This window comes from Labeo rohita, chromosome 2 (genome assembly GCF_022985175.1).
Source record: "Labeo rohita strain BAU-BD-2019 chromosome 2, IGBB_LRoh.1.0, whole genome shotgun sequence".
In the NCBI taxonomy this organism is placed as follows: domain Eukaryota; kingdom Metazoa; phylum Chordata; class Actinopteri; order Cypriniformes; family Cyprinidae; genus Labeo; species Labeo rohita.
In genome coordinates, this window is record NC_066870.1 from 10,176,433 (window position 1) to 10,188,162 (window position 11,730).

The 11,730-nt window shown below is 38.1% G+C and overlaps 1 protein-coding gene across 4 annotated transcripts in view; it reads left to right on the top strand.

Annotated features, from left to right (window-relative positions):
* Positions 1–9,805, top strand: part of fgf12a (fibroblast growth factor 12a) — a 142,357-nt gene extending 132,552 nt beyond the window's left edge. For all 4 annotated transcript variants that reach the window (XM_051125705.1, XM_051125697.1, XM_051125686.1 and 1 more), the window contains one exon: positions 8,312–9,805. In XM_051125705.1, the coding sequence (XP_050981662.1) occupies positions 8,312–8,427 (116 nt within the window). In that variant the 3' untranslated portion in view covers positions 8,428–9,805. The remainder of the gene's footprint in view (positions 1–8,311) is intronic.
* The last annotated feature ends 1,925 nt before the right edge of the window (positions 9,806–11,730 follow it).

The following is an 11,730-nucleotide window of genomic DNA, read 5'->3' on the forward strand; positions in this document are numbered from 1 at the left end:
CTCCGCCCCACCCCCTGTTTTGCCTCTGTTCCCCCACCCTCCTGGACTGTTGTAGTTTTGAGCGCCAGGAGTCACTCCCAGAGGGGGGGATTCTGTAATGCCACACCAGCAGAGGGAGCCCTCACCCATGGACTGACTGTTACCTCTCCCTCTGCTGCTTCTATAGTTACTTCTATAGTTACTACTTTGGCAGCCATGTAAGGAGGGCCATGCCAAACAGGCATTGCGAAGTATTGTTTTGCCTGTGCGGACTCTACCAAGCGTTTTCCCTATTTCATTGCCTTGTTTTGTTATTTCCACGGTTTGGTTTCATAGTCATAGTTTTGCCTTGTTTCTTTGCCATAGTTTTGTCTAGTTTCATTGCCATAGTTTTTGCCTTGTTTCATTCCCCTGTTTATTTTGCTACTTTGGACTGCTCACTTGGATTTTGACCTTCTGCCTGTTCATTTGGATTTTGCTTTTGTCTTACCCTACGTATTACTGTTTGTCTGGAGATCGACCCTGCCTGTCTTGACTACGTTGTGTTTAATAAAGCTCGCATCTGGATCTATCACGCTTCTCACGAGTCTCGTTACAATGGGTCAAGACAAAAGTAAGGAGAGATGGCTGACAATGCTGGAGGATTTGTTGCTCAGCAGATAATGTGCTGATATCTGATCTTGTAAGATGTGGTCCATTTATACAGAGTGCGTGTGATCATGAAATTGAAAGTGAAAGTGAATAGCCACTCATTCAAAAGAGATTTAAATACTTTGCATACTATAGCGACTCCCTGGTGCACGAAAATTATATTCAACATTAGAATGATGGGCAGGTAGTAATGGCCCGAAATTCAGTGTGAATTGTCACCCTATAAGACAAAATAAAATCCAGCATGATGGCAACACGTTGTAATGTCATAAGACAACATCTGTGCAAACTGTACATAACAAGTGTAATTATTGCAGAAATAATATACTTTAAAAGAACACACGTAAGTGCAAATTAAATGTAATGTTTTTGCCACTTATGTACATCGTATTTGCAATTAATTTCACATTTTAAAGATATATTAAATGCAATAAGTTGAACTTTTGAGTGATTTTTTAAACCACTTAAGTGGGACTTTAGAAGCAATTATTAAAGTACATATGAAAATGTAGTGTCTTTAAAATATGGTTGTACTACTAATGTACTGACAAGCAATTAACGTGAACTAAAATAGTAAACTTAAGTGAGAATTAAATATAATGTTTTCAATAGCCTATGCATATTATTTGTAATTGATTTTAAATATATTACAGTTTAAAATTACATTAAATGCAATTAGTTGAACTTTTAAGTGATATTTTTGAACCACTTAAGTGGGACTTTAGTCTATTTTATATGTACTTTGAAATATGGTAAATTTGTACTTCTGAATAAGCAATTGTCATTTCACTGTGCCTTAATGTCACATATCTCTTGAAATTTAGTGTATTTACAATTTTATTTTAAAAATCCTTTAATTACTTAGTTACAGTCAACACAAACACAAAATGGTAAACTCTCTACATTTATTGACAAAACAATCTCTAAGACAAAAACACTTTTTGCTTATGCACAAGAAAAACCCAACACTATACACAGTTACAACACTTTAACTCACTTATTAGAAAGAGTCTGGAGAACAATGCAAAATCATTTTGTCCCTTACATACAAATGTACCTAATTTCGCCAACATAGAAAACATAATTCTGTATGATTTATAAGTTGTTTCCTCATTGGGGACCTAAAAATGTCCACAAGGTTAAAATTTACTGGTATTACTATCCTTGTGGAGTCTTTTGGTCCCCATGACATATAGGATTACTAACACACAAACACACACACTTAATATAAAAACAAAAAAATAAAAAAAATAAACAATTATTATTCCAAGTACAACAAATGAGACCTTATTGTAAAACATTACCAAACTGTGTTACTTTTAACCCCGGTTTCACAGACAAGCCCCAGACTAAAATATAACTCTAAAATATATGAAGTATATAATATACTAAAATATAATGTTTCAGCTAAAAGAAACTTGCACTGACTGATCTTTAAAAATTTTAGTGCCTTTGTTTTGTCTCAAGATGCACATGCACATTCTAAGGTTTGTTAATGAAAATTACTTAAATGTCCTAATTGAACTATGGCCTAATCCTGTCTTAGTCTAAGCCCTGTCTGTGAAACCAGGCTATAAATTCTCAAACCTTTACTAGCACCAACATTAAACAGGACTGAAAGGTTTCTTCTAAAATCTTACTCCAGCATTAGTGAATGCAAGTTTGACTAAATAAAAATGATAATAATAATAATAATAATAATAATAATTAAAAAAAAAAAAGCTCCATATGAACTTGCTGGGAAATGCTGTCTGTCAGTGTCCCAGAAGCTCTCTGTTGGCGGTAAACTTCAAATTTCATGAAGCTGCACACCATATATTTACATTTTTACATTTACATTTACTCATTTAGCAGACACTTTTATCCAAAGCGACTTACAGGTGGGGAATACATCAAGCGATTTGTCCTAAAGAGGCAAAACGACGTAGGAAGTGCTCATAATACCATAACACAGGCATTGTTCAGATAAGTGCAAGGTAGAAAGGGAAACGAGTAGAATAAAGGAATTTTTTTTTTTTTTTAAGTCAAATAGTATCGAAAGAGATGAGTTTTCAGCAGTCGCTTGAAAGTTGTTAGGGAGTTGGCATTCCGGATAGCGGTGGGAAGATCCTTCCACCAGCCAGGAACGGTGTAAGAGAATGTTCTGGAAAGTGATTTTTTGCCTCTTAGTGATGGTACAGTGAGGCGTCGCTCACTGGTGGATCTCAGAATTCTGGAGGGAGTGTAGATTGGTAGCAGTGAGCGGAGGTAGGCGGGCGCCGAGCCTGTGGCTGTTCTGTATGCAAGCATCAGTGTCTTGAATTTGATGCGAGCCGCAACTGGGAGCCAGTGTAGGGTGATAAAGAGAGGCGTGACATGGGCCCTTTTGGGCTCGTTGAAGACCAGTCGTGCTGCTGCATTCTGAATCATTTGTAGAGGTTTGATTGTGCATGAAGGAAGACCGGCTAGAAGAGCATTGCAGTAGTCCAGCCTAGAGATGACCAGGGCCTGGACAAGAAGTTGTGTGGCCTGCTCTGTTAGAAAGGACCTGATCTTTCTAATGTTGTGTAAGGCAAACCTGCAAGATCGAGCAGTTTTAGCTATATGGTCTTTGAAAGTCAGCTGGTCATCAAAGATTACACCAAGATTTCTGGCAGAACTTGATGGAGTAATTGTTGATGAACCTAAATGGATGGTGAAATCATGCTGTAGAGTCGGAGTGGCAGGGAAGACAAGGAGCTCAGTCTTTGCCAGGTTGAGCTGTAGGTGATGTTCTTTCATCCATTCTGAGATGCCCGCCAAGCAGCCTGAGATCCGTGCAGCTACCGTTGGATCATCTGGTTGAAATGAAAGATAGAGCTGTGTGTCATCAGCATAGCAGTGGTAGGAGAAGCCATGTGCCTGTATGATGGTCCCAGTGATGTAGTGTATATGGAGAAGAGGGGGGGTCCAAGAACTGATCCCTGAGGAACCCCAGTGACCAGATGATGTGCTTTGGATACCTCTCCTCCCCAGGCTACCCTGAAGGTCCTACCTGTGACATAGGATTCAAACCAGCGAAGTGGAATCCCTGTGATGCCCAGCGATGAGAGGGTGGACAGGAGGATCTGATGATTCACTGTGTCAAAAGCAGCAGAAAGATTCAGCAAAATGAGAACTGATGATCTGGAATCAGCTTTTGCAATCTGCAAGGCTTCAGTGACTGACAGTAGTGCAGTTTCAGTTGAGTGGCCACTCCTGAACCCTGACTGGTTGGCATCCAATGAACTGTTCTGTGCGAGAAATAGTGATACCTGGTTAAAAACGACTCGTTTGAGTGTTTTTGCTATGAATGGAAGGAGAGAGATTGGTCTATAGTTATCTAAGAGTGAACTGTTTAATGTAGGTTTTTTGAGCAGTGGGGTTACCCAAGCCTGCTTGAATGCAGGGGGGAAAGTGCCTATGAGGAGAGATGTGTTGATGATGTGTGTAAGTGCTGGTAAGAGTGTAGGAGAGATTGCTTGGAGAAGGTGAGAGGGGATAGGATCTAGTGGGCATGTTGTAGGATGGCTGGAGAGGAGAAGTTTAGATACTTCTGCCTCAGAGAGGGGAAAGAAGGAGAAGAGTGGGGTGTTAGCTGTGGATGTTGTCAGTATTAGTTCCTGTACGTGTGGAGCCGAGAACTGGCTGCTGATAGTTGTAGTTTTGTCAGTGAAAAATGTGGCGAAATCATCGGCTCTTATAGAAGTGGTGGGGGGGGTGTGGGAGGGCAGAGGAGTGAATTGAATGTTTTGAAGAGTTTACGTGTGTCTGGAGCATTATTGATCTTGTTGTGGAAGTATGAGGATTTGGCAGTGTGGACTTGAGCAGAGAAGGATGAAAGCAAAGACTGGTACATACTCAAGTCAGATGGATCTTTAGATTTGCGCCATTTTCTCTCTGCTGCCCTGAGTTTGGACCGATGTTCGCGGAGAACATCGGATAACCAGGGGTTAGGAGGGGTGGCCCGTGCTGGCTTGGAAGAGAGAGGACATATATCATCTAGGCAAGAAGTTAAAGTAGAGCATAAGGTGTCAGTAGCTGCATTAACCTCTAGAGATGAGAAAAGGGTTGTAGAGGGAAGAGAGGAGGACACTACAGAGGAAAAATGGGATGGTGAAAGGGAGCGTAGGTTTCGTCTGAAAGTAACAGGTAGAGGGGTTGGAGGTACACTGGTAGTAAGATGTAGGTTACATCTAATGAAGAAACCCAGCAAGCAATTTTTGGTCTAAAAAACGTATATTAGCCATTGAAACACAGCCTAGACGTCTAGGCTAAAATAAGGTTGTCATTGGGCTGTCAGTGAAAATTTAATAGACGTCTAAACATAGCCCTAGAATAGACTATACATATATATATATATATATATATAGAAATATATAGAAATATAGAAATAAAACCAAACACCTTGTAAACGCTGTTGACTTTGCTTACATGATGAAATATCATATATCTCACAAGTATTTTGCCAAAAAATGACATGTAACTAAATTCAAGATTATTTGGTCTAGAAGTGGGTTACAAATAGCCGGACTATATCGGGTCTATAGTTAAACTAGACGTTGAAATGACGACTATTGCTTGCTGGGAATGGTCAGAGATGTGTAGGGGTTTAATCAAACTGTTGTCTGCAATGCAACTGCGTGTGTAAATTAGGTCTAGCTGGTTGCCTGATTTGTGAGTGCTTGTAGTAACAAGGCGTTTGAAGTCAAATGAAGCTAGGAGTGTGTGAAAGTCTGCAGCATAAGGCTTGTCCAGATGAATGTTAAAATCACCAAAGACTAGAAGTGGACTGCCATCCTCTTGGAATGAGGATAGCAGCCCATCCAGCTCGTCTAGGAAAGTGCCCAGTTGACCAGGAGGGCGGTAAATGACCACAACGTGGAGTTTAATTGGAGCTGTTACTGTGATCGCATGAGATTTGAATGAGTTATAGTTGCATAGCAGAGAGTGGTTAGAGAATTTCAATTTATTAGAAATTAGTATTTCAGTACCCCCACCCCTCCCAGTGTAACGAGGGGTGTGATAGAAAGAGAAGTTATTAGACAGAGCAGCAGGGGTTGCTGAGTCCTCTGGACGAATCCAGGTCTCAGTCAAGCCCAGGATACTAAGTGTTGATTGTGTGGAAAAAGCCGAAATGAAATCTGCTTTGTTAACAGCTGACTGGCAATTCCAGAGGCCGACAGTAAACGAGAAAGTTTCAGTGGAGGAAATGATGATAGGGCGGAGATTAGTAAGATTGCGTTGATGTCTGCATGTGATGTTAGAGCGTTGTGTGGAGATAACCGGAATGTATTGAAAACACATGATAGAGGTGGAAAGAGAGGGCAAGAAGGGAGTGTATGAAGGGAAAGTAAGAGGAGTACCTAAGTGCGTTGTCGGTTTCGTTGCTCGGTTAAAGTCGCGCAGGAAAAAGTCGCAGGTCTTTACCCTCGTCGGTCTTCACACGAGGAGGCTGAACACGACGGCTGAACGAATAATGAATATATACACAAGCAAATGATACTGGAGTGATAACAGCTGAGCCCACCTCCTGACTTAAGCCCAAAGTCTACAGCTATGCAAATGCCTCGAATCGAAACTAAAATCGAGATGCTTCGCACTTAAGTGCCCGCAGGATTTCGGCAATAGTAATTTCAATACGTGCAATCAAAAGTGCTAATTAAAACGAAACCTCAATACTACAAATAGGCAGAGAACGAAAACAAACTTTCTATCAGTACTTAATAATTTAAACAGCACCTATGGAAATAGTGTATTAAGCAAACACTTACGCGCTGTCACTGCTGCTTTCTCCGTGGACAACAGTGCTTCTCCATATATCTCCATATATTCACAGTATTTGTAAACAGAAATGTTCCAAAGAGGCAGGAAAGTCAGAAAAAATACCTATAAAGAAGGGGGGGACTGCAAAATTGCAAATTCTTTTGCTCTGTGCTCTAGACATATTTTATGACATTGTGCCATGCAAAGTCTTTTCATGATCTAGAGAAACGTGTGAGCATGTCAGTGAGGTACGGTTGAGACACAGTGTATCAACTGTACCCGGATTGGTGCCCTATTGTGTCACATGCTGTTTAGTTGTACAGTGTTATGATAATAGGTTAAAATGGCATGGCTGCCCACGTTCTCTCTGTGTATCCTTGATGACGTGTAAGCAACAACATCATGCTCATTGTTGAGCCCATAGATATGTATAGGTAGATGCATCATTCGACCTCTCCAAGCACGTAGACGTGTCTGCCATCTAAATAATAGGGCATCTACCTATACATATCTATGGTCGTACCTGCATGAATGGTCATGTGACGTGTTTTCGGTTGTGTAGTGTAGACGGAGATCATTTCTGAAACGCAGTGAAAATGCTAGTGTAAACGAGGATCGTTTTCATTTTAAAATGTTGTTTTAAAACGAAAACTCACTAGTGTAAACAGGGCCTTTAGCTGCAGTCACACTAGACTTTGAGCATGCAAAATATCTTTGTACGCTGCAACAGTCGTGATATGACGTCATGCCCTGCAGCATCTTTTTTTTAAAAAAAAATAATTTAACACATAACAAATTAAAATAGACCTAAAATGTAAACATAGACCTTGACGTCATTTTGACAGACAAGGTTGTAAAAATTCTGTCATAATCTATTATTACCCGTCATTTTAATTTTCACGTTTTAATTATAATAACACATTTAAATGCTTTTATTTTTGTTTACGTTTTCATTTTTAATCATGAACCTACAGGACGACAGCACAGTGTTTAAAAACAACAAAATACGCTTGGGCTGGGTCGAAAAAAAATGTAAAAACAGATTTCTCGATTTTAATAGATTCTCATTTTGATGAACCAATATCCATTCTTAAATCCCAATCAATCTTTTGGTCTATGATGAATAAACAGTACACAGTGCGCCTTCCTTCCAGTAAATAGCACTAGGCTAGGCTTTGTGTTACTTTTCATACGAAACAAAGTTTAGATTTCAAATTCTGTCCATTTCATTAGGAAATTCAAAGAATAAATAGAATTTTGTGTACTTGCCTGTGCATAATCAAATGCATGGCAAAAGATTTGTGACAATTTCGTGTTTGTTCTGGATCCTCTGCTCTGCTGCCAGACTGGAGCACACTCGCCACCAACTGAAGAGGGGTGGGAATTACAGCTACAATTTACAATAGATCACCCTCAGTGTAATCTGTGACATACTGATCTGCTGTTGATCACACGGCTTTTATTGATACAAATTCGCAGGTCAGAGTTAACCAAGCTTGAACTTTGGAATGCGGGGAAATTTTCATACGAGCTTGTGTTTTCAGTCAAAGTAACGAAAAGTACAGTGTGACCGCCCCTTAACTCAAAAGAACCCACCCCCTTGTTTCCTCGATGTTATAATAATAATAATGATGATAATAATAATATTAATAATAATAATAAGCATGTGAGATAATAAAAGTAATGCTTTACCTTGGTGGTTTGCTATGATGGTTGAAAAATAAGAGGGCTTATATGTAAGACAAAAAGAAAATTGCTGCGAGTTATGTAAGATGTCAAACCATTTTTTTTTTTTCCTTTGGAATAACATACACTGATAAAGTGCACACAACAATACCAATAGTGTAAATCTCATTATCTTAATGAATGCAGTCTAAAGTAATGAGTATTAATGTACTGATATGTTTGCATATTGCAGTTTGCATGTACAGAGAGCCTTCACTGCATGAGATTGAAGAGAAGCAACGCTCCAGGAAAAGCTCAGGAACCCCAACAATGAACGGAGGCAAAGTGGTCAACCAGGACTCCACATAGCAGGGCCCAAACGCAGGAGGCTACTGCGAAACAGTAGTCTCTTCCGCTCGTCCTCGCACCTCAAACCACAGGAATAGTACAACACGTTACAATAAGATGACAAACTGAACTCTTGCCTAAGAAAACTTTTAGAAGAACACAGAGTGGGAAAAAGAGAAATAAGAGAAATAAATGTTACCGTTCCAATCAGGAGCTGAACTCACATTTTATGCAAAAAAGTTCAGTGGACAGTTATCTGATTCACAACAAGTAGTAATATTATTTGGGGTTCATGTTGTGAGAAATGAGCTTTAAAAACATTCTTATGTGTCCATTTTCATGTGAATGCTTTAGCACCTCTTTATGCTTTACTGTCATCAAGAAAAATGGGAATGTTTCTCTCTTTGCTCAGTGTCATTACTATTGTTTCTGTTTGTGAATACTCTGCAGATTTGACTGAGTGTTTTTTTGTTTGTTTGTTTGTTTGTTTGTTTTTATATTACCTGAGAGGGTAAATGCACTTTGTGAATCCAACTTATTAAAACATCAGGAGGGTGTCATGTATACTGAATTATTGCAGGAAATGTTTGGAGTGATATTAGAGCATTTCACTGCTTATTCATTTTGGTATAAGGTAATTTCCACTTTAACACTTTCCTTAAAACATCTTGGCCGCCTTGATGCACATATGTCCAGCACAAGTACACTGTATGTGTGATGCTTGGTTTCAGTTGGAGTGACACTCTTTGTTACGATGGACAGCTAAGCTTTGGATGAAAAGCAGATGATTTCCTGTGAATTATACACAAATTCCCTTGCACCCAAGCAAACCTACGTAATCTAGTAAACAACTCAGGATTCCTTAGTCCTAAAAGTGTGATGCTGACACCAACCCTGTCCAGTCCAAAGCACAAAGAAGGCCAGTTGCGTTGCCCCTGCAAGGGGTTTCCAGGAAGTCGGCCTGGACAGGGTGGGTGGCTTGTGGACTAGGTGGAGTCTGGCATTCATAAGTCTTCCAGTAAAAATGGCATGAGAGCTGTGCCCAAGTATGCAGCAATGAGGTGCTACAAAACACTTTTAAATGCATAAGTTTTCAGAAAGTGTGTTTGTAGTTAACTGAGGAATAATCTAATGAATAATGTGTATGGTACAAAGAGTGTAAAAATAGGCACGCAATGCAAAGACTGAAAAGAAAACACTGTAGTCAAAGTGTTTCCTTTTGCTCTGTACAAACAAAACTCTTTATTTTTCATGTTTGCAGATGTTTTCACCTTAATGAAACACTATCATATACAGTATGCATTATGAATAATGAGATATATAAAATATGCATTGATATTACAAAACAGAATGAAAATAGGATTGTTTGAGAATAAAAGTATGATACTTAAAGCTTTGACCCCTGTGTGCATGGCTTATTTTTCAAGGATTCTCATGAGCAATGTTACTATTATATACAATAATTGCAGCACTGACACGGCATTTAAAATGCATTTACACAGGAATCACAATTGCAAAAATAAGAAATGAAATCTTTTAAGCATTGTTAAATTGCTAATGACACTCCCCACAAACAAAGTACAATATAGGTCACAAAAAGACATAGTTAACTTAAAAATACATTTAACACGTTAAATGTAAATTCATTTTTAAGTAAAATAAATCACTGCTACTGCTCTGTACAATCTACTTACTATTGAACTTAACATTCATAAAGAAATTAAGTAAATATTACATAATTATATATATTTTCACTTATAGAATTAAGTAAAATCTACTTACCTAAATTGAGTTAAATTAACAAAGAAAACAAGTAACTTTTGCTTGACCGGTAAAGGTTTAAGTAATTTTTACTTAGTCAATGCTTTCTTGGCAATACTTTGATGTTACTTAATATAGCACCTAACTAAACCATGCTTTTAAAGTGTATGTTACTTAGAAACATCTAAGTACATCACAAAATAGATATCATGCAGACACCACATATACATAATTAGTAACTCACCCGAATACAGAGACTACAATACTTGGTACACAATATTCGATAACGGTAGCATTTTGTGGTTCATTTTGGAGTATGGATGTGTCATTTTGAGTAGAAAATGAACTCCAGATGTAACAAAATCATAAGTTACTAAATCTAACATCAAAAGCAATGACAAAACTGTACAAATACAGCTGGAAAACAGGGGGGAAAAATCAATCGTATTAATTATTCATGTCCCAGTGCATGATGGAACCACCAGTATCGGAAAAGTTGAGTTTAGTACTTAATTTTTTAGCTTATCAATATAGAATTTACTTTAGATTACATTTGTTTTTCTTTAGTATTTACTATACCACAGAATCATTTTTATCAGTGTAGGTAAAACTTATACGTCACTGATATGTCCAAACTTATATGTCACATTGTTAGAGGTAATAATTAAAAAAATAGTTACATAAAAATCAGCATTAACAGATTATGTCAATAATCGCTGGATATAGTTAAGAAAGTGAACTACTACTATTACTGAACTATTATTCTGGTACGTTTGATAAAGAATAGATATCAGCAAGAAAACAAGATTTGTAGGAGATGCTGAAAATAGACACATGAAATGATGATTAAAAAATATTAATAAAAAATATATAAAAATTATAAATGATAAATGATTAACTCTGTTATGACAATAACAAATGACTGATCTCAGCTTCCTCTGAGGTGAGTCAGAGATGCAAATAATTTAGTAAAGCTTTTAATGTGGCATTGTATCTCTACACAGAATTTGGAGGCGACACAGTGTCTCCTCAGGGCAATCTTAATGCCTTATTTCTAAAATTCCATGCAAAACTCAAATGACTGAAAAATGTTTCATCACAGGTTTAGGTAAATCCAGTGATATCATCCTGAAAGTTAAAGCACTCCGGCAGCAATCCAACTTGACATTTTAAGATTGCATTTCTCTGCCCTTAATTCTCCTTGTTGTCATGGAAACAGACTTTCCCTTCTGTCTGTAAGGAGAAAGAAGAGGAGGAGATGGAGGGGGAGGAGGGCTGCTTTGAGGCAAATGATCTGTTCTTTTCTTTTTGTGGCAGAGATTGAGATTGTGTTTGAGATTGTTTCTCTCTTTCTCTTATCAAAGTCACACTATGTACATATGGACACCCATATGGCAGTGATGTACCATTACAAGTCTCTAAGAAGAATGACAGCATGTCTCTCTCTCTCTCTCTCTCTCTCTCTCTGTGTGTGTGTGTATGCTGCTGTATGAAAGACATGGAGAGAAGCATCTTAATTTCCCTCCAAGTAGACTACAAATTAAACTCTCTGATCAAAGATAT